Source organism: Leopardus geoffroyi, chromosome A2, assembly GCF_018350155.1.
Source record: "Leopardus geoffroyi isolate Oge1 chromosome A2, O.geoffroyi_Oge1_pat1.0, whole genome shotgun sequence".
Classification (NCBI taxonomy): Eukaryota; Metazoa; Chordata; class Mammalia; order Carnivora; family Felidae; genus Leopardus; species Leopardus geoffroyi.
The window spans coordinates 124,517,354-124,541,879 of NC_059331.1; the positions used below are offsets into that span (position 1 = coordinate 124,517,354).

The window sequence follows — 24,526 nt, forward strand, 5'->3', positions numbered from 1 at the left end:
CACCATTTCTCACTCTACCTGAAGGGTGTAGTCTAAGTGGAACATTTTTGCTTAGTTAGCTGACGAATGTACACACATTTTCTTGCCTTGGAAATGATTCCTATTTTCCTTTGGGCAACTTACATAATTTTTTCTAGGTTCCCTTAAAACAGGCTCTTTGGTAGGAGGAATTCCCTTTCCTTTCTTTAGCAACTTTTGATCTTTGTAGGAAAAGGCCTTAGGTAATAGCACTATATTGTAATGTATATTTCCCTATTGGTAACTCGGAGGGCTGTTTCCTCTTAACTAGGTGTCTCTTTCCAGTTTCATTTTCTGTGTCTTACTGTTTTTTTTTTTTTTCTTAAGAGATTCCTGAGAGTATCATGTTCATCCCATTGGAAAACACTAGCCCAACGATTTATGTGGCTATGGTGCCATGGTGTCTTTGTGTAGCTATTTCTCTTTGGCTATAATTTTTTGTTCCCAAAGGACTGCTGTCCTTGAAGTATCTGGGTGTTTAGACATGGATTGAAAAGAGCAAGAAACAGGAGAATGTTGGTTTCTCTTCTAGATCTGTGGACAGCTAAAAGTAAAACATTTCCTGGATTTTAGGTTCTACCAGAGCACAAAGCTTGGCTAAATATTTTATTTTGTCATTATTATCAAAGCACACATCTAAAAAGTAATATAATTTATAATACAATGAGGTCTTTTATAGAGGAGACAAGCATTGCTATTCTAGCTTCTGGATTGAGAAGATGGATCAGAGTTCATATATGGTTTTCTGTGGAATCATATATAGAATATGAGTCTCCCAACTCTTTTTATAATAAGAGCAGTAGCGAGCCTGATGTGGGGTTCAAACTCATGGACTCATGAAGTCATGAACCATAAGATCATGACCTGAGCTGAAGTCAGATGCTCAATCAACTGATCCACTGAGTCACCCTGAATCTCTCAACTGTTAATTATGCTGGTACCATTACACTGAAGCAATCCCTGTTGCCTAGTAGTGGATTAGTTTTTCTTAGTAAAACAATTTCAAATAAGTTAACTAAAAACACAATGGATCTATTCATTGGTTGGATTAGTGATTTTATGATCTTAATTGTTCCCCACAAGTGGGTATTATTAGAAAATGTTACCCCTTGTTCTTATTCTGTTATCGAGTGAGCATTTTTTCCTCTCAATCTAGAACTCTAATATGTAAATTATAACTTATAAGGAAATGTTTGCTTCATTATATTATGCTCTGAATTATTTAAAAGGTAGGATCAAGTAACCCAGGCTAATGCTCAAAGAGTGACCTAGTTATGATATGAGCTCAAAAACAGATTTATTTTCTAGGTGTAAGGCCGCTGAAGCTTTATATCATTAGTTACATGTCTTAGATACATATTATTAGTATTTTTTAATTTTTTTAATGTTTATTTTTGAGAGAGAGACAGAGTATGATCAGGGGAAGAGCAGAGAGAGAGGGAGACACAGAATCCATAGCAGGCTCCAGGCTCCCCACTGTCAGCACAGAGCCTGATGCAGGGCTCAAACCCATGAACTGTGAGATTATGACCTGAACCAAAGTCGGACGCTTACAGGACTGAGCCACCCAGGTGCCCCACGTATTAATCAGAATAAAACATACCTTTGGCAAGTTGAAAATACAAGGACCGGGGCACCTGGGTGGCTCAGTTGGTTAAGTGTCCGACTTCAGCCAGGTCATGATCTCACGGCTCGTGAGTTCGAGCCCCGCGTCGGGCTCTGTGCTGACAGCTCAGAGCCTGGAGCCTGTTTCAGATTCTGTGTCTCCCTCTCTCTCTCTGACCCTCCCCTGTTCATGCTCTGTCTCTCTCTGTCTCAAAAGTAAATAAACATTAAAAAAAAATTAAAAAGAAAATACAAGGACCTAAAAAGAATGGCATAATGCTTATCTGTGAAATACAAGGAACCCTTCTGCATAATATAAAGAATGAATTAATAGAATTAGTTTCAACATTTAAGTAAATTTGGCGAGAGAGTGGTTTGACAAAAATACTATTGACAAAATATGTGACCTTCTCTTTCCTTTTTTGGAAAAGGTTTTTATCAGTTCATTACTTTGCAGTTGAAGGCATTCAAAAAGCCACATTGACCCTTTTAGTCTGCCATTAGAGTGATAAATCCTTTATTGTTCCCTATTTTGATGGTGGGAAGTATATATTGCACCCATTGTGTTTACTCATTGACGGACCTGTTAATTTGAATCCATTCTTTCCTCCCTTCTTTTCTCAATTCTGTGTTTACAGCAAGCTGCTGATATTGAAGTAGGAACTGACCTTGTCCCTTCAGTCACAGTGAAGGTATTGTGCCATGATTCTAGACTATAATGTGCAAACAATGTTACACATTTCATCACATCTGTCAATGTTGTCACTTTATAAGTAGCTTTTGGAAATGTAAAACAAGCACTTGAAATTTGTACATTTCCCTTAGTTTTGGGTAGCAAAGATAACCTTTATTGTTTCCGACGAATATAAAACTGACAATTGTATTCATAGTAGTGTTATGTAATATTAATAATTCTTATGACTTATGCTTACTATTACATTTAAATGATGCAGGGCCTTTTTTCTGGAAACAAAATTAACATTTTGAATATGTTAAAGGACTTGTGTCATGTGCCTACCATTTATGATAGACCAACCAGTTGATTGCATCATCATATATATTTTGGGGGATTACCTGAATGCTAATATCTTTCTTGTATGTGTAATTATGTGTGTGTTTGAGAAGAATTTCCAGTCATCTACCTGGCATAGCATTAGCTTTAAATGGATGTATTTATAACAAGAAAATATTAAATGAAGAAGCCACAAAGTAGGGTAGTGACAAATTGATAGTACTAAAAAAATAGAATATGAAGGATGTGGTTTTGGTTAAAATTTTTAGTCCTGTCGTTGTAGAATTTTAGAACTAGAACTCAAATGTAGAACCCTCTTAAGGCATTTAGATTAAAGTGTGGTAATCAGTCAGCACATTATTAAGCTGAAAATATTTATCACTGCCCAGACGTTGGAGCCAGGAAAAGTTGTGGATCTTGGCGATTTGCTTAGTCAAAACTTGGACGGGGCTTTATATTTTCTTAGATTATGGGTTGCTGTCCTTGGAGGAGCTTGACAGGGCACCAGGCTTTACCAATTGTGTTCGCTTACACTGGACCCAGCGGGTGGCCCAAGTGTGGGGATCTTTGGTAGAAGTTGAAGGGAGCCCAATCTTGTAACAGTTTCCTAAGCTAATTTTTTTGGATTCTTGCCACTGGAAACAAGGGTGGTCTTTCCCCAGTTCTCCCTCCCCCGTATCCAATCAAAGCCTCTATCTCATTAATACTTTTGAGTCTGGAAAAGTATTAGTGGCAAGAAATCAAACACTTAAGAAAAAAAAAAAACAAAAAACCCTGCAGAGTTCCAGGAATGATCTATAGACTTTTGCATAGAGAAACTTCTTTTATATCTATCTACTGATACTGTTCAGACACACACATAATAATTTAGGAACACACTATAAATCGCAAAAAGAAATCTTGTACTTAAATCAGATGACGTTGCTCATGCTAATTCCCCCCTCCCCCCCCCCCCCCCCCCCCCCCCCCCCGCCCAACTACTAGTTATTGCTATAAGTAAATACACGTTTCTCTCCCATGCAGTTCTTAGGCTTTAATGTGTAATAATAGCCATCTTAAAATGATGGTATGACACCACTGGAAAATTCTCCTTCGTTAGTGGAAGTTAAACTGTATTTGAGAATGACTAAGTCTCCACTCTTTTCCTTATTGCCATTATAAGAGTATGAGAAAGAACATAACACATGAGGATTGCATAAAATCAGCTGGGCTTATACAGCAGACACAATGACTTCCTGATTCTGTCTGACAGTTTCTATACAAATTTTGCTATAAATCTCTCCTTATAGCCTTTTATAACAACAGCAGCCAAGATATATAACCATGCGAGTTTCCATCATAATAAATCCTGTTAATTGAGAAAATTTTTCCATCCGTTCCAAGTGAATGAAGATGTGGCTACCTTGAGTATGTGTGCATGATGCGTGACCATCTATTCCAGGCAACTAAGGCAGAGTGGTTGCTCATACCTGGCCTTTGGAGTCATATTTATATATCTAGGATAAATATTTGGTATTGTATTTCCTAAGGATGATATTTCATTTTGTTAGAATCAAAAAACAACATGGAAAATTCTTGTATTAATGTTTTATATTTTCTCCTTAATATTCTGTAATTATTTTTCTCTTAAAATATGAGGTTTATGATCTAGCCAAGCCTTTAACTCTTTTTTCTTTTTTTTTTGGCTCAAACACTGGTCTTCTTTGTTCCTCTAGGTTTTTTTTTTTTTTTTTTTTTTTTGTTACACATCTCCTTGATTCACATTTGAAAGTGCCTAGCCCATTGTTGGGATTTAATAAATCTGTGCATGAGAGATATCATGATCTTGCTAACAATTGTTATGCCAGGTAGAGTCAGAATGTCTGTTTTCTTATAAGTGGCTTATTACTACTTTAAGGATTTTTTATTTTCACTTTTAAAACTAAGCTCTTATGATACATTCCCGGTGATGGTTTTCAACTCTCTTGCACATATTGGCTTGTTGATCTTGGGCATGTTATTTCTGAACCTCATTTTTTAATTTTATTACTTTAATTTTCTAAAAGTTTATTTTAGAGAGAGAGAGTGTAGGGGAGAGGAGCAGCAGAAATGAGAGAGAGAGAATCTTAAGCAGGCTCCATGCTTAGCTCAGAGCCTGATGTGGAGCTCAATCCCATGACCCTGGGATCATGACCTGAGCTGAAATCAAGCGAGGGTGCCCAATCGACTGAGCCACCCAGGTGCCCCTCAGAACCTCTGTTTCAAAAATTTGTTTTTAACATTTATTTATTATTGAGAAACAGAGCGAGACAGAGCATGAGTGTGGGAGGGGCAGAGAGAGGGGGAGACACAGAATCAGAAGCAGGTTCCAGGCTCTGAGCTGTTATCACAGAGCCCGACGCTGGGCTTTAACTCACAAACCGCGAGATCATGACCTGAGCTGAAATTGGACGCTTAACCGACTGAGCCAACCAGGCGCCCCTGAACCTCTGTTTTTAACTGTAAAATGGGATTACTTTGTTATTTGCAGTTATTTTGAGGCTTAACCACGGTTGAGTAAGAGCATGTACTCTGGATTCTGGCAGACAGAAGATAAATTCTTAATCAGAGTGGCCTTGGGCAAATTATTTAGTCTCTCTGAGACAAAGTTTTCTCTATTTCAGAATGTTGTGAAAATTAAATGAGATAATGCACATAAATAAATTATTAGCATGATCCCATGAATATAGAGAGCTGCTACTGGTTATCATTAATATTATTAATTTTATTTTAAAATATATGTATAGACTTGCATGGTATTATTATTAATAGTAAAATAGTTGTATCCTACTTATGTAGTAGACTTAGCTATTTGGAGGAATGTTGTCTGTGGTGCTTGTGTAGTTTCTTCTTCCCATAATTACCATCAAGATTTTACTATGTTATGTTGTTTATAATGCTCAGACATCATGAAGGAAGCTTTGCTTTGTGGTATGCAGATTCTCTTCATTCATTCCCAGAGCTTGTAAAGTAAAAATTGAGGATTCATTGTTCATTTTCTATTGAACAAATAGCAAATTGTATTTATTTGCATCAAGAGTTATCCTTTAAAAATTTCACTTCGCAAGTCAACATTTTTGTGTTTAACTTATTTTTTAAGTTGTACAGAATACCCACATCATTTACAGTGAATACAAGATGGCTATTGAATCTAATTGTATGTATATAATATTTATGGCCCAGTTAGATATTCCTGTATATTGTTTCTTTCTCTATAGTATGTGTGTATATGTATACATTATATATGTATATATATGATGTATATATATGCAAAATATATATTAAGGAATAAGTGATACATGCCTTTTACTTAAGAGAAATTTGAAAACTACTTTTTTTCTTTTAATTTTTATTTATTTTTGAGAGAGAGAGACAGGGCATTAGCAGTAAAGGGGCAGAGAAAGAGGGAGACACAGAATCCGAAGCAGGCTCCAGGCTCTGAGCTCTCAACACAGAGCCTGATGTGGAGCTTGAACTCACAAATTGTGAGATCATGACCTGAGCTGAAGTCAGACGCCCAACCGACTGAGCTACCTAGGTGTCCCTGAAAACTACTTTTCTTAAAAATAAATATACCCTTGCTTTATATGAATTAATCATGAAATGTATCTGTCTCATATATTAGAGTTCAATAACTAGACTGAAAACTCCTCCACAGCAAAAGCTCTATAGAAGTATGATTCTTAATTCTGGTAGTACATGGTTATCATCTGGGTAGCCAAAAACAAAATACCAATACCCAGGTCTAACCCCCCCCCCCCCCCCCCCCCCCGCCCCAGATCTTGACTCAGTTGGTATACGAGCCCTACCTGGGCAGTTGACTATGATAAGTCTGCTTTGTAAACTATGTGGATGAATTCATCTAAATGTGACTGTTCAAAGACTGGGACTTTAAGGAGACAAAATCTAAAGAGAGAATATGCCCAGTGGGAGTCAGATCTTTAAGCTTTTTCTTCAATAGCCTCAAGAAGATGCCCCTTAGTGCTGTGGCCCAGTAAAAATCCGTGGGCCTGATGTTTTCTGCTGATGCTTCTCCTCCGGGGCAGTGAGAGAAGCCCTGCCCTTCTGTACCCATGCCCGTCCTGTTTCCCAGTCACACTGTTACCCCAGAGTTCTTAGCTTTTCGTTCTAATTTCAGTGGGAGGGTTTTCTTAGCATCACCATATAATAGCACCAGTTTAGAATTGCAGCCAGCTGAGATGTGCAGCAGTCAATATTGCCATTCTTTGATATTTTCTAGAATTAGTTACGTCATGTATTTTTGTGTTAAGCCATGGAATAAAGTGTGGTGCTTTGATATGTATCTAGACTAGTAAATATCCACTTAGCAAGGAAATCATTAGAGAATAATTAATTTATGTAAAAGGTGGTTTACTGATACTAGATAAATCAGTTGCCACATCTATATATGAAAAGAAGAATGAACACCACAAATATTTCATGATGTAATTATTTACCACCCACAGGGCAGATTTTTCCTTTGATTTTGCTAGAACATTTTTAATAGCTTTATTGAGATATAATTCACATAGCATACCATATACTCATTTAAATTCAGTGATTTTTACTGTATTTGCAGAGTTGTGGAACCATCACCACAATTTAATTTTAGAACATTTTCGTCCCTCCTGAAAGTAACCTCATACCCATTAGCTGTCACTTCCTGTTCCTTTTCCCTGTCCCATCTTCCAGCCCTCCTCTACTTCTATCCCTCAGCGACTTCTAATCTATTTTCTGTCTCTATTGATTTGCCTATCCTGGACATTTCATATAAATGGGATCCTACCATATGTGGTTCTTTGGGACTAGCCTCTACCCCTTAGCATGATGTTTTAAAGGTATACTCATATTGTAGTATGTGCCAGTACTTTATTTCTTTTGATTACTGAATGCCGTTTCATTGTAAGGTACCATATTTTGTTTATTCATTCATCAGTTGATGGATATTTGGGTTGTTTCTATTTTGGCTGTTGTGAAGAATGCTGCTGTGAAACTTATGTACAAGTTTTTGGGTGGGCATATGTTTTCATTTCTCTTGGCATGGAATTGTGAGGTTGTATGGTAAATTTATGCTTAATTTTTTAAGAAACTGTTGTTAAATTATTTTCTTGTGTGGCTATACCATTTAACATTCCCATCAGCCATATACGAAGCTTCTAGTTTCCTCATATTCTTGCTAACACTTATTTTTGTCTGTTATTTTGATTATAGCATTTTAGTAGATGTGTAGTAGTATCTCATTGTAGATTTAATTTGTATTTCGTTGTGATTAACAATATTGAGCAGTTTTTCATGTACTTGTTTGGCTATTTCTATTTCTTTGGAGAAAAGTCTGTTCAACTTCTTTGTCCAGTTTCTAGTGGGTGGAATCCACCACTTCTCTACTTACCAGTAACTACTACTTACGTTGTGTTTTAAAAGACTACTCATTTTTTTCAGATGTTTCCTAATTATTTGCTAGTGATTTTTTACATATTTGTGCTATCCTATCAATTTGGATAAAATTTAATTTTTTATTAATAACAATTTCTATTTCCTTAGGTCACATTGCAGAATCGACTGGCTTTGCAAAAAGTCAAATTATCAGTTTATGTGCAACCACCTTTAGTATTGACTTGTGATCAGTTCACCTTTGAATTTATGGGTAAGTGTTCTGTTTTGGCTTAAAATATATCGTGGTGTGATGTTTTCTATTAATTAAAATTTTTTTGTTAGTATGTTTATTTGATGGCTATATTTTTTGTCTGAATAGTGAGACTGGTATCTTTCTAAAAAGATTTCAGTGATTGTGTTGTTTTGCTTCTGTTTTCCCTCCAAACATCAAGCGTGAATGATACTTTTTAAAAAATAGCAACATTCAATGAATGGTTGTTGAGCTGAAGTAATTACAGATTTTCAAGTGCTTTCCTCAACTAGATGGGCCTGTAATTGTACTTAAATGCTGTAATTTGGAAGGCTTTCTTTATTGGTGTTTGTCTAGTCAGCTGTTTATTGAATCAGTAATATTTGAAGAAAGGACATTGGCTTCGGAGTCTGGTCTGAATTTGAATCATGACTCTTACACGTACCCGATGTGTAACCTTTGGCAAACTACTTGAGTAATTACTCCGAGCCTCAGTTTCTTTTAATCTGCAGAAAGGGGATATTGATATCTGTCTTGCAGGGCATTTTTGAGGTTTAGTTAGAAAATGAATCTATGTAAGATATCTGTAATAATGCCTAAAATAGTAGACTGGTCATACATTTAACTTAACTCTTAGTAAGATTTCTTTGCACAGTATTTCTCAGGCCCTACGATTTATATCCAAGTTGTCATTAGTCCTATTAAAAAGATTTATGATTTATCTTTCTAATCTTTTTCTTTCTTCATTTACTGCTGCTGATCCTATATTGTATTCATGAAATCAAGAACATATTTCTCTCTTTTGCTTTTGTATAACCAACCCTTACTTGAATGCCTGGCATATACGGGGAACTTAATAAATATTAACCAAATCGCTGAATGAATGGATGAATCGTTGATATAATCTTACAGGTGATATCCAATCATTGGATTCTAACTTTATTTTCTAATTTTTTTCAGAATACTTCCCATTTGTCTTTCTAAAACATATTCTGAACAATTTAGTTTTTCAATTAAAAACGTCTTAAGTCTGTCTAACACAGGTTGGAGGTCAAATACATGAATATAGAAGGCTATGCACAATCTGCAAAGTCGCTACAGTTATAGTTACATCCATACGGAGTGCCCCCTTCCATTTCTCCCTGTAGTTTGTATTCTAGCCATGACAAAGTATACTATTCCCTATTCCCAAATTCTCTTACCTTTTTGTATACCTTTTTCTCTGATCATGCTGCCTATTCATCTGAATAAAGAGAAGCAAAACTTCGTTGTTTTGCACTCAGTTACCAGTATATATTAGCTATATGACCTTGGACAAGGTTTTTAATCTCTCTATAGCCAGGTTCCTCATGCACAAAAGTTGGGGACAATAATAGTACACATATTACTGGGTTGTTGTGAGGATTAAATGACTTAATTCATGTGAAGTGCTTAGGAGAATAGCTGGCATGCAATGTAAGCATGATTTTAACTGTTGTTAATAATAATTGTCCAAAATTTTGTAACTTCTATTACTTTTAAATTTCTTATAGCACCAGAGATGAGCAGAACAGTAGCCTTTTCTGTTTATCTGAAAGGGAGTTATACACCGTCTGAATTGGAAGGAAATGCTGTTGTTTCTTATTCCAGACCATCAGGTAAATATACAGTTGTTTAGATATTTAAGCCTAATCACTCCTTTTAAATTGGAGTTCTGAGTTAAATGTTTAAGTGTTTTTCTTTTAAGTTTATTTATTTTGAGAGAGACAAAGACAGCACAAATGAGGGTGAGGCAGACAGAAGGAGAGAGAGAGAGAATCCCAAGCAGTCTCCACAGTGCCAATGCTGAGCCCGATGTGGACCTCAAACTCAGGAAACCATGAGATCATGACCTAAGCTAAAACCGAGAGCTGGACATTTAACTGACTGAGCCACCTAGGCACCCTTAAATGTTTAAGTGTTTAAGATTAGAAAACACATTGTAGTATATTACTAAATGGAAAAACATTCTTTCCTAGTGTTAAATAAAATTGTCCAGATTACCTCTGTGTCATGAATTATTAGAGAGAAGTCTGTTTAGCTGATTTACACATATAGTGTTTGATGCTGTCTTCTGAATTAATAGCAAACATGATATATTTTTATTCACACTAAAAGAATGATATTAGACCTCACTTATTAAACTAAGGAGAAAAGCCTAGTCTGAATTGGTGAAAAAGAGTATTATGGATTGATAAGTCAGTATTCATAGACTGACACTGTTTTAATGACTAAATACAACTCTTTAGTATCTTACATATTAATATATTTAAGAACAGATTAACTAAAATTTGATCTGCATATTTTCAAGGAATTCTTTTTAAATTAAAAAAAGTTACCTTTAGTCCAGTTGAGATTCAGTTATTGTAAATTTTAACTTTATTGGGTCAAATTTTATAGTTTGTATTTTTCCCTGTATAGTGAAACATTTTGACAATACGTTTATTGGTAGAATACAAATAATTAGTCATTGCTTTTTTTTTGTCATTGCTTTTTTAACAATGTTTTAATATAGAATAACTGATAATACGGTACTTTAGAAATGTTGCATGTTTTTCTTTAAACAATTGGAACTGATAATAGGGTACTTAAGAAATGTTGCATTTTTAAAAACAATTTCTATACAGTTTTTTATTTCTGAAGTTTTAGAGATGACTTAATTATCTTTTTCTCCTCTCTTGATGTCCACTTTGCTTCTTTAGCAATGCTTTTTAATAATTGTAGTTTTAATTTTGTCTAAGTAAATTTTCTGGCTTATGCCTTGACAACTGTATACTCTGAGATGATTTTATAACTTTAATACATGTTTTCAAAGTCTTTCTTCTGTTTTGTCAGTTATTTTGCTTTAAGTTAAAAAAGTTCATTTTAAGGCAGAATTGTCCTCTTTGTTTTTTACCTATATTTTCAAAATTTGGGGTTATGTAAATATTTTATGTTTAAATGGCTTTGAGAAAGCTGACTTCAGAAAGAAATGCAAAACTTCCATAAAGGATCAAAGAGTGATAGACTTTTTAGTTGGATATTTCTGAAAAGAACACTGAAAATTTTAATGTTATCTTAATTTTGATTTATGAAATAAAAATAAATATTTGGCTAAAATCTCTAGATCATTTATCATTAATTGAGTGTGTCAATGGTGATGGGCATTTGTATATATTTTTATCCGTTACACTTGAAATACGCAGTTGTAGAGACCGTCGGTACCTTAATTAAACTAAGTATTTCATTTTCAAGGAAAATTAGTGACACTGGTTGAAAATAAATTTAAAATAGAGAAATGGGTTACATAGCAAGTTTTCAAAATTCTTTAAAAATACATGATAAAGTTGTAAAATTAGCCTGTGAACTTATGGTTGTACATGCTATTTTTAACTATTATGCTTTTCTATAGACGGAATGTAAGAGATTATAAATTATTGCTAAACCAAAAAGCATAGCATTAATTAGTTGAAAGTTAATTAGAAATTAAAATTTTAAAAAAGTCTATAAAAGTGAGAGAATACCAAGATAAGCCTAAAACAAAAAGACATTAGTCCATAGTAGTGTCTACTGACTGAAATAATATAAGCAAGAGTAACTGGAAATATTACGTATTTGGCCTTGTACTCAAAAATTTTCCCAATTCATTTAATCCTCTTGATGTCATTTACAAAGCAGTCTGGTTTTCTCTTGGTCTATATCATATAACTTACCTCCTTTTTTTTGGGTGGGGGGCATATTTACACTGGAGTGATACACTCTCGTGGACTCCTGAAACTGGATGTATAAATATATGTTAGATTTCACTTATTCATGTTGTACTCTTCAGTTGTGAATTGACTGACTTTTATTGGGGGGCCATTAAATCATCTGAGAGAATCTTCAACATTTTAATTTATATTTTTAAGCAGATGTTTATTAAATACACAAATAATTTGTTGCATTCTTTCTTCCTTACACTTTTTTGCATTGCCTCTGATGGATAGATATAAATCCTGATGGTAAGTGAAAAGATAATTTAGAACAAAATGAATTTCAGAATTAAAGTTTGGTTGGTAAATTGAATTGGTATTGTACCATGAATGAACTCTTTTTATAGACTCTTATTCTGACAATAGAATACTCTTTAGGATGATTCAATGCCATCATCTGGCTATGGAGAGGATCATAAATGTTTCCTCTCATAGAGATTTGTCATTCATTACTAGTTGTTTCCGAGTCATGAGAAAGAATGAAGCTCTGTGACTTTTTTGGGAAAAAAAAATCTGACGTGTCATTGACCACTTATTTCTGTAAGTTATTGGTGGTTTACTTATATGCTCTGTTATCTTATTTTACTTAAAATAAAATAAAGAATAAGGAAAAAAGGTGTTCGTCACTGAATTCTAATTGTTTTCATTTTCTATTTTTTTTTTTTTTATTGATTGAGAGCTGGTGTAAAGTGGTCAAAATTAACTAGGGCATAGGGAAAGGATAGGCCATGTGTGCTTCTTGATCATACTAGTGACTTTGGTGTTTATTCTGTGACTAAAGGTCAGCCACTCAATGGTTTTAAGTATGTCATGAAGCGCATGGATGTGAATACGCACACACATGCTTTTGGTTCGGGTATGACAGGAACAGATTTGTATGCTGGAAAGATCACTATGACTACAGTGTGTGAAGCGCTGGTTGAAGGAAAGCCAAATAGCCTGTCAGAAGATCAGCTGGAGGTTATTGCAGTGGAGTTAAGTAGAGGCAATGGAGATGGATCAGAGACCTAGTTAGGTTTCAGCTCATTAACAATGAGCATATCTATTACACAGGTCTTAAGATCTGAGTACCAACTCTAGTAAAAGGGATCAAGGTTCTTAGGAAAAGGCTGTTTCTAGGTCTGGAGAAGGGAAAATCAGAGAGCCTGTCCTATATTGTTGGGTCAGAAAGTAAAGACACGGTCAAGAAATGATAATATTACATTAAAATGATTCAGGGGTACCTGGGTGGCTCAGTGGGTTAAGAGTCTGACTCTTAGTTTCAGCTCAGGTCATGATGTCACAGTTAGTGAGTTTGAGCCCCACATCAGGCTCCGTGCTCACAGTGTAGAGTCTGCTTGGGATTCTCTGTCTCCTCTCTCTGACCCTCCCTTGCTTGCTCTGTTTCTCTCAAAAAAATAAATAAGTAAATAAAATAAATTACGAGAAAATGATTCAGAAGCCAGTGAAGGAATTCCCACTGGGTAGATATAGGTCACTTTGAACATCAAAACCATAATAATGGTAATGTATTATAATATATTGAAGGCAGAAATAGAATCTGTGAGTACAGTGGTATAATAAAGGCATATGTAGAGTGAAAATTCTTCTTTAGCAAAGAGTGTCAGCTAATTAACATAGAATGAGTGATAAAATTAGAGAATCATTATTTTGCAAAATCTTTGTAATGATTAGTTCAAGCAAGCTTCGTCCATGGACACTAAATTCATTGTAATAATAGAATATTCAGTCTCAAAACATCACCCCATAGATTACTTTTTTTTTTTTTAATTTTTTTTTCAACGTTTATTTATTTTTGGGACAGAGAGAGACAGAGCATGAACGGGGGAGGGGCAGAGAGAGAGGGAGACACAGAATCGGAAACAGGCTCCAGACTCTGAGCCATCAGCCCAGAGCCCGACGCGGGGCTCGAACTCAGGGACCGCGAGATCGTGACCTGGCTGAAGTCGGATGCTTAACCGACTGCGCCACCCAGGCGCCCCATAGATTACTTTTTAATTACAAAGAGAAAAAAGTATCTTTACAGTAGTGATTTGGTAACACTACCATAACCAAGTGATCAACGTTAACATCATTAATACCGGAACAAACTGACATTAATATACTTCCTGTACTGATGCACACGTCTTTTGAGACACACAAATTGTTTTCTCTATGTCTATTGTTTGTTTTCTAAATTGTCAGTTTTCTCTATGCCCAAATAGATCCACTGGTCTTTCTGATCAGAACATCATGAATACTTATTCTGTGGGCCCCTTCCTTCCTTACTCTTCTTTTCTCTTCTTTTCTTTTTGTTTCTCTTTTCTTTTCTGTTCTTTGCTTTTCTTTTTCTCTTCTCTTCTCTTCTCTTCTCTTCTCTTCTCTTCTCTTCTCTTCTTTTTTCTTTTCTTTCTTTCAGAGAGAGAGTATGTGAACGAGGGTAGGGATAGAGGGAGAGAGAAAATCTTAAGCAGACTCCATGCTCAGTGCAGAGCCTGACACGGGGCTGTCTCAGAATCCTGACATCATGACTTGAGGCGAAATCAAGAGTGAGACACTTAACTGACTGAGCCACCAAGTACCCCTGTGGGCCCTTTCCTTCCTTCCTTCCTTCCTTCCTTCCTTCCTTCCTTCCTTCCTTCCTTCCTTCATTAAAAATTTCTTTAATGTTTATTCTTGAGAGAGAGAGAGAGACAAAACATGAGTGGGCGGAGGGCAGAGAGAGAGGGAGACACAGAATCTGAAGCAGGCTCCAGGCTCTGAGCTGTTAATACAGAGCTGGATGCCAAGCTTGAACTCACGAACCGTTAGATCTTGACCTGAGCTGAAGTCAGATGCTTAACCAACTGAGCCACCCAGGCACCCCACCATGGGCCTATTTCTTACCTTGTTTAGAATTTGTGGGGCAATGTCATCAAGGTTATGACCCCTTAAACTTGCCTGGGTCAATGTTGATTGTTACCTATTTTGTTTTCCCCAAATCCTTTATTTATGAGTCTGCTGTAATACCTATCATAATATGAATTTCATTAAGTTTGTTCCTTGGGTTTGCCTAAGATTTTGGGTTCTTTGAGAGCAGACTTCAAGTACTCATCTTTGAATTGTGCATATCACGGTAGATGACAGGTACTCTCAAAGTATATTCTACTTTGATTATCTTAGTGGTTTATCTCAGTTTATTAGATATTTTAAGATAAATATTAGATAACAATATTAATTAGTAATAATTAAATAAATAAAATACTTAAAATATAATGGCAGTTATTTACTTATACAGTTTTGGGGATGCCAACAACCTGAGTTGCATTGTATCTGGGAGGTGAAAATATATTTATATGAGAAATATTTTACTAGAAATAAATGTTTAGCTTAATAACATGAAATATGCTTGTTAAATTAGAATTTGGGTTATTAAAAATAACTCCTCATTCATAATGAATATTTACATTTTACTTGGCAAGATTGTATCTAGCTGGTGAGAATTTATACTAACTTTTATAAAATACCATATTATGATTTAAATGATTTATTTTAAATTTAAAAAATATTAGTAATGGTTATTTTTGAAAGGAATTTACTCCCTCTTACTGTAAATTCAGCCCAAAATATGAGAAAAAAATTATAATACATGGAAATTTTAGTATTTCAATACAAAGCTAATAATTTCTTATGAAATATTTGTAAATTATAATGAAGCTTTAGGAGATTGAAATATCCAGCTTCACCTGGTTGGTAAGATTGAATAATATGTTGCCACTTAGATCTTAACTTACACACAAGGCTTCAAATTTCAAAGACTGGTCCATTTTATTGGCCTGATCTGTTCAGGCTCTTTGCAGATAAGCAGTCCTGCCTTTACATGTGGAAAGAGAGAAGCAAACGAGGTTTTATGTTGTCCCATAAGAGTTAGTCTCCATTATGTCTGCATTAAAGTTACATGACATGGGCAGTGTAAAACATGACTGCAGATGGGGCACAGTACGTAGCCAGACATAACAGGAAGGGATCAAGGAAGTTCTGGCTTCCAGACATTGCTACTGCTTTGGAGTTCGTTGTTTTCAATATGAAATGACTCTAGCAGGCCCTGGAAAGAGTTCTGAAGGCATTATATAGATGTGTGATATATATAGTTATTCTACTCTGATATATATGCTGTTTTTCCTTTTTTTTTTTTTTTTTTTTTCCAAAGCACATTTTGGCTTCCCTCTTGACAGTGATACTGGGCTTCTGGTGTGCCAGGTGTAATTAGAATTCTCTTCTGGAGAAATTGTTCTGTCAAGAGTGGTTTTGATGTGAATTTTCTCTCCAAGTGTTAAATAATTTTGTGATTAATTGCACCAGAGTAGTTGCAACTATCCATTTCCTCTTTTAGGCTAGAAAGGGAAGTGTCTGAAGGAGAGGTGATTATATTTGGTAAAAAACTGCAGAACAAAGTCAGTCTGATGAAAGAGTAGGCCAATATTTGAGTATTATAAATGACCAAATTTTTCTTTTCTCTCAGCATAACACTCAGAGAGTTGAATAAGCCCAATTCAGAGACTGTTTTGCCAATTCCATAGAGAAAGTATCAGTGATGGTAGGCAAATTTAGGACCAGTTAGACTCTTTCAACTAAGCTGAAAGCCATTCTACTAGCAAATTTGAAAAGTCTTTAAATACATGTAATTCTTTCCTTCCTTATTATAGGTACATACATGCATGCATTCACGCATACCTCTATGTGTTTCTGGCTTCAGGTTCTTAGGTGCACTCACAGCCTGAAGAGTAAATTGGTATCCAAATTTACATTTCAGGTTTCTCAAGAAAATGTAAATCTCAATTGAAATGTGCCTCTTATAAACCCCGTGTCTAAATACTGGAGGTTCTATTTTAAAAGACTAGGGTTTTAATTTGATGGGAAGTACTGTAAAATACTGGCATTGTAATTTTTCTCTTGAAAGATGTGGTTTCTTTAAATTGGTTTCTAAAGGATTTCATACTCTTTTTTCTCCCCAGTGGTAAAACTTTTCAGGCTGCCAGCATTTAAAAAATAGCCATAATCATTTTATTAAGTATGAGTGTCATCATTTTTCAAAATAATGTTTTCCAAATGTCCTATGAAACAGGTTTACAATTCCTGGAGAGAAAAGAAATTCTGGAGGGTTTCTACAAATCTTAGCAACTGCAGACCATTGCCCTAGTGTGTGATGTTGTCATTAACTGACCTAACAGAACTGTGAATTGAGTTATAATGTATTTCCCTTCTTGGGTTCATTAGTGCTTGCAATCCATTTGTTTCAATTTCTGAAAACATATATATACCCCTGGTTTCTTTAGCTCTGGGTTTTTGGAGATTTAGGGTAATAATCTTTAAATATATAGACTCAGTAGCATAAGGCCAGTGATGTTGATTGTGATTTATTTTATTTTATTTTATTTTTTGCTACAAATTCAAGCAAATTCAAGTACGTATCTGATCCAAGTGAAGGAGAGCCACAGTTTTAGCAGGATAGTTTTGGAAGAACATTTACAGCCAAATTTTGTTTGAACAGTTAACTCAGACTTTGGTTGAAAGTATATAGAAAGTAGCTTCTCTTCATGCATGTGCAGAATTATCAAAAGAGGAAGGACTTTTTTCCATTACTGTATTCATTAAAAGTGAAGGAAATGGAAACAAGTTTTCGTTTCCTTGTTCTTTGCAGGCTGCATCTATTAATTGAGGCTGTAAATTATATATTGTAGAGGAAACATTAGTAGGTATATTTCCATAACTTGGGGATATATGGAATATATGAAGTTGGAAAAAATAATGCTTTGCAATATTTTTTATGGTGATATTGATAGTTGTGGTTTGAGCAGTAGCTTAGATCATGTTACCATAATATTTTGAGTGAAAACATTTCATCGTTGTAAAGTACAAATACACATGCCTCTAAAACCTCACAGAATGTCAGGAAATAATGCCTTGGGACTTTTCTTTTTTTTTTTTTTTTTTAAACGTTTATTTATTTTTGGGACAGAGAGAGACAGAGCATGAACGGGGGAGGGGCAGAGAGAGAGGGAGACACAGAATCGGAAACAGGCTCCAGGCTCTGAGCCATCAGCCCAGAGCCTGACGCGGGGCTCGAACTCCCGGACCGCGAGATCGTGACCTGGCTGAAGTCGGACGCTTAACCGACTGCGCCACCCAGGCGCCCCATGCCTTGGGACTTTTCTGAAGTGACACTAGTTATAATTTGCATCTAGGACCAGGAGAAGTGAATTTAACATTTGTTGGTTATGAGCAAAAAATGAGCTATGTAAAATTTAATGGATAATTGCTTATGTTGAAGAGAATCACAAATATGCTTTATATGCTCTGAAAAAGTATTTAATTGACCTCATATATCAATATGCCTGCCATTGTTGATGATCTGTTACTATCGTATTAAATAAGTAGTGCTGGAAAGTGTCTCCCAGCTTGGATGTTGGGTAAGCCCCACAGCTCCAATTGGCATTAACAGAATATATTGCTAATTCTAGGATTCCTGCTTTGGGATCATGTCCCCAAACTTTATCTCCTTCTGCATTTTGTACTTTTAAGCTGCTCACTGACACCGCAATGAAGAAATAAAGGAATAAGTGTGTTGATACATCGAGTAGAACATTTTAAGTTTTTCACTTCTTTACAGCAATATCTAAGAGGTTTCTGTATATTCCCTTTTATCTTATCCAATCAAAGGTAGAATCCTAGAATAAAAGGAGAAAAAGTTAAAGGTGTTGAATTGCTTTTCTAGATTTATAAGTAGATAGCCTAACTTGCTTTGTTTTCAGTTTTATTCTCTGTAAAAATATTGAATGATCTTAAAAACTTTTAATTCTGATATAAACGTCTTCATTCTTATTTATTCAGTTAGCTATTTCATTATGCCTGTAAATGTACTGAAAAAATTCAGTTGATTGACCATGTAATACTTTAAAAATGGGGGCGTCTGAGTGGCTCAGTCAGTTAAGCATCCGACTCTTGATCTATGCTCAGGTCATGATCTCACAGTTTGTGGGATCGAGCCCTTTGTTGGACTTTGTGATGGCAGTGTAGCCTGCTTGGGATTCTCTCTCTCCTTCCCTCCCTCCCTCTCTCTCTCTTTCTTAAAATAAATAAATAAACTTAAACTTTTAAAATGTTACTTAACAGCGATATGTGAAGTTAAATGGATTGAGAAAAATTTAATTCATATGAAAGTAATATTCTTAATATGAATGTGTAAAATGACATGAACTTCAGTAGAACTTCAGTAGAGCAAATTCTACTTTCATACTTATAATTTATTGTAGATTTTAATTTGAATGTTCAATAAGTTAAAAAAGCTAAAGATTAAAAAGTTTTGGTGGTAGAGAAAGTATTAGATAAGGTCGTATAACTCTTCCTGATACAAATTTCACATACATATTTGCTCACTTCAGCTGATAGTCTTGGATTGAGGCTAGAGCTTTGATGTTCTTAGTTTAAAAACAGTTAAGTAATTGAATATAAAGCTATACATACCATTTTGTCTGGTGTTCAACTGTGATGATTTTTTTTTTTTTTTTTTCAACGTTTATTTATTTTTGGGACAGAGAGAGACAGAGCATGAACGGGGGAGGGGCAGAGAGAGAGGGAGACACACAATCGGAAACAGGCTCCAGGCTCTGAGCCATCAGCCCAGAGCCTGATGCGGGGCTCGAACTCACGGACCGTGAGATCGTGACCTGGCTGAAGTCGGACGCTTAACCGACTGCGCCACCCAGGCGCCCCTCAACTGTGATGATTTTTAAAATATGTTATTAAAAACAGACTTCATGCCTATGCTCTTTTTTAGGATTTTATTTTTCCTGAACTTCTTGACAATAATATGAAAATATGTATTATGATAAAACTTTGCAGTTTTTTCAGTTATGCTAAACAAAGTGGACAGGCAACAAAATTTTAAACTAAGATACATATTTCTACTCAAACTGTTAGTAATACAAATTTTTTTGGTCAAATTATCTGTCAAATGTATGAATCTACATTTCTCTCTTTTTATTTCAGGCATTCCTCGGGTTATCCAATGTAAATTTAGACTTCCCCTGAAACTAATCTGTCTCCCAGGTCAGCCTTCAAAAACTGCAAGCCACAAACTAACTATTGATACCAACAAATCTCCAGTCAGCCTTCTCAGTCTCTTTCCAGGTAGGACTTTTGAAGTAACATGCCTGTACCACCAGAAATGTTAAGAATTCAGAATGGAATCCTTCATGAACAGGTAATGATGGGGTAATTATCAGATAATTGTTAAGTCAGAATATAAAAATGCCTCAAGGCTTTTTCTCTCGTTTGCCTGTTCAAAGGCAAATAGCTTATATCAACAAGGTAATAAGGTGTACCTTTTAAGTTTGATTAAAATTATTATAATCATTATTTTGCTTTCAGTATTCAGAAATGAAAACATCAAATATTTCTTTTTAGACTGTGGAATTTTTTGGCTTGGAATGTAAATATTTATTATTCATCTTTATTGTAGGTTTTTGGCTATGTACGTTTTAAAACTATATTCTTATGCCCCAAAAGTAATCCCATAAGTAGATGTTTTTTGTGGTTTTGGTTTCTCTAGCAGCTGGAGGGGGCGATTGTTCATTCTCTGGCTCTGATCCTTTAGAAAGGGCTTCATATATAAAGCTTGAATATCACAGTGAATTTGGGGTAATTTGTGAAGGTGTGACTTTCTCCAGGTGTCAATATTTCTTTCTGAATAGCTTAGAAAAGAGAGAGGTGTTGATTGGGTAAAATATCTTTAGTAACCAGAGTTTCTAAGATGTAGCATCTATTAGCTTTCCTGGTAATGGGGTGGAATTAAAAAAAAAAAAATTCTGGGAATTAAATCAACGTTTTAAAATCCCTCATTAAAGATTGGCACTGTTGACTACAATATGCATCCTCACCTTTGCATTAGTGGATAGGATTTAGAATACAAAGAGTATTTTCCACAAGGTTTAGAAATTTATGGTAAGTCAACTTTTGCGTTATTAACTACTTAAAGCGCTTAAAATTTATTTTTCATTAATTTGAAGGGTTTAAAAAGCTTTGTTTATATTTAATCAGTGAAAAATCTCCAAAATTAAATACTTTTTATTACAATTAATCTGTTCTTCAGTTTGAATTGAGTTTGGGTGTGTGTATACATATATATATTTATATACATATTTGTATATTTATATATATATATGACACCATGTTAGGAAATAGTTGTGAACTATTCGGTTTCTTTCTCCTTTCCCTTCATTTCTCTTTCTTTAGTCAATTTTCCTATAATATATTTGGGTTATAGAAAAAGGCAGAAAGAGTCACTATGCTTACAACACCTAATACGAATGTATTAGTTCCTTGAGTCTCCTATACTGCCCTGGGAATATAGTTGGAAATTACGTGTTGCATACTTAATTTGAAAAATGTTTAAGACCCTGGCTTCTGAGTAAGTGATATTTTCTCTAGATGGCTAAAAACTCACAGAGATTAAATAAAAGTGGATGCTTTTAACCAGAGAGGCAATTTCTGTAAGATATGAATTAGACAAGAAGAACTAAGGAAAGCTTAGATAAGCTCATCCATTTTCCTTCTGATTTGGGGCTCAATTGTTTTTGTGTCACAGGTTATCTTAGGCTTATCAGCATATATTTGCTTCTTAGTCACTTTAGAAATGGGATTCAATGGCAAACTTAAAAATTTCGCCCAAGATCCAATGTATTTGATGTAGCATGTTCTGTTTTGGAGTTCTTGGATGTGTGTTCATATTGGACATGATGAAATCCTGTAATTATTTAAAATAAGTACTCTTGGTACTTTTTCACTTTTTACTTCTTGAGAGTGCTTTTCACCCTTGGTATATAAGACTTTTATATGTTGATGTCAGATAAAGTTATAATTGCGAATTTGTTTTTTAACTGAAGTAAATAAAATTAATGAGCTTCAGAGAAGAAACAAAACTAGCTTTAGTCTACATGTCTTCCTATTTGTTTATTTCACTTCTTTGTTTTGAACAAATATAGGTATATTTAAAATAACTTTAATTTTTCTGATTACAAAAAAATGCGAAATTTAGAAATGGACAACTAAAAAGAAGAAAACAAAAGTTATTGGTAATTCTGTTATCCATCATTGTCTACTTATTTTTCATTATATTTCCCTAATCTTTATAAAAATATCTTTCCTAAGTATTTAATTACCCTCAAAGGATTTCACTTTGCATACTGCTGTGAAGTATTTTTCTACAAAATTACATATTTTTATTACATGATTATAAGGATGCCATAGTATTCTATCATAAATTCATACTATAAAATCATTTGGCCAGCATTATATTTTTGATATGTATGTTGTTTTCAGTTTATTAATATTATAAATATATTGTAGCAGCACTTCTCCAAATTTATTATTATTTCTTTGGCGAATATCTAAATGTGGAATTATAGAATCAAAGGATAAGAATATTTTTAAAACTTTTGAAATATAATGTCAAACTGACTAACTAAAGGGCCCTATCAGTTAACCCTATCAACAGTACTTGAATGGAGGTATCTAGTAGTACCCCAAATCCATACCTTTAGAGAATATTGTAATTATAAAAAACTTTAATATACTTAATGGCTGTGTATTTGTATGTGTATATATAAATAACTATCTGGGTGCTTTTGGCTAAATGTTATTTAAGCACTAAAGATACACATACATACACATATACATATATTTTCTCATATAAAAATTGAGGTCCAGAAATGGGCAGTGGAAGCTGGTGTAGTGGTTTTATGAATGTTATCAGAGACCCAGCTTTTTTCTTTCTTTGCATTGTGCCGTTTCTAGTGTGTTGGCTTGTTCCAGGGCAATAAGCTACTTCAGATTCAGTCATCATAACTGACTACAAGGCAGGAGGTAGGGGAAAAGAGATAGCTATAGCAACAACTGTAACTTTTATTAGAAAGGTATGTTTCTGTAACGTTCTTAGGAAATTTCTATTTAAGTTTCAATAGCCGTAATAGCATCACATAGCCTCTTCTGGCTGTAAAGGAGACTGAAAACTAATATAGATGGATGGAGGGAAGGGAGGAAATAGATGTTAAATTAGGTGACATTCAGGGTATGCTATAATACTAGTAATTTTACACAAAAATTTTACTTTAATGTTATAACAAATAGCATGCCATTGTAACAGTCTTTTTGCTAGTAGAATATATGGCTATCTTGTCAATAAATTTATTTATTCATTTATTAATGTTTATTTATTTTTGAGAGAGAGAGAGTGAGACAGAGCATGAGTGGGGGAGGGGCAGAGAGGGAGACACAGAATCGGAAGCAGGCTCCAGGTTCTGAGCTGTCAGCACAGAGCCCAAAGTGGGGCTCGAACCGTGAACCGTGAACCAAAGTCGGATGCCAAACTGACTGAGCCACCCAGGCGTCCCAGTCTTGTAAATAAATTTATATTTTAATGATTACATAATATTCACTTTTTTGGAGGTACCGTATATATAGTTCTTTTTTCTTTTCTTTTTTTTTTTTTTTTTTTTGGACTTCTCTGTTTCTTTTCAGAGAAACTGCTTGAAGACAAATGACTGAGTTAAAGAGCATACACATTTGAAAACTTTATTTAAATGCCAGCCTTCCTTCCAGAATAATTTTATCAGGTTATGTGCCCAACATCAGGGTTCATACTAAGGGTAGCAGCTAGATTTTGGAAATTTTTGACATAGGTGAAAAATGACATCTTTTTTAAAAATTTACATTTCTAAATTATTAGCATAGACATTTTATAATTTTTATTAACTGCTTACATTCTTTTTTAACATATAAGGTTTATATTTTTACATAGTAAAATTTAAGATTTAATTTTATTAATTGCTTTCTTTATAGTTTCAGGTTTGTTTTCGTGCTTAGAATGGCCTCTGTTTTAAGAGTATAAAACATTTACTTATATTTTCTTCTGGTACATTTTAATACATTCTTTAATTCTCAAACACAGCTCTAGGTGTATTTTTTGCTTTTTTATTTTTATTTTTTTGATAATTTATTGCCAAGTTAGCTAATATACAGTGTATACAGTGTAGTTTGGGCTTCAGGAGTAGATTCCTGTGATTCATCACTCACATATAACACTCAGTGCTCATGCCAACAATTGCCTTCCTCAATGCCTATCATCCATTTTCCCTGCCCAGCCCCCCACCTCCCCTCCCCTCCTACCTCCAGTCCTCTCCCCAGTCAATCCTCAGTTTGTTCTTTGTATTTAAGAATCTCTTATAGTTTGCCTCCCTCTCTGTTTGTAACTTATTTTTCCCTTGGCTTTCCCCACGGTCTTCTGTTAAGTTTCTCAAATTCTACGTATGAGTGAAAACATATGATATCTTCTCTGACTGACTTATTTCACTTAGCATAATACCCTCCAGTTCCATCCACATTGTTGCAAATGGCAAGATTTCATTCTTTTTCATTGCCGAGGAGTATTCCATTGTGTATATATATATACCACATCTTCTTTATCCATTCATCAGTTGATGGACA

General features: G+C 34.6%; 1 protein-coding gene across 14 annotated transcripts in view; it reads left to right on the forward strand.

Moving 5' to 3' along the window:
• BBS9 (Bardet-Biedl syndrome 9) overlaps positions 1-24,526 on the forward strand; it is a 453,760-nt gene that overhangs the window by 193,594 nt on the left and 235,640 nt on the right. For 10 of the 14 annotated variants that reach the window (XM_045495280.1, XM_045495266.1, XM_045495269.1 and 7 more), the window contains 5 exons: positions 2,262-2,315; positions 8,195-8,297; positions 9,809-9,913; positions 12,260-12,274; positions 20,033-20,173. In XM_045495280.1, the coding sequence (XP_045351236.1) occupies positions 2,262-2,315; positions 8,195-8,297; positions 9,809-9,913; positions 12,260-12,274; positions 20,033-20,173 (418 nt within the window). The remainder of the gene's footprint in view (positions 1-2,261; positions 2,316-8,194; positions 8,298-9,808; positions 9,914-12,259; positions 12,275-20,032; positions 20,174-24,526) is intronic. The other 4 variants (XM_045495275.1, XM_045495271.1, XM_045495273.1 and 1 more) reach the window with 1 other exon arrangement.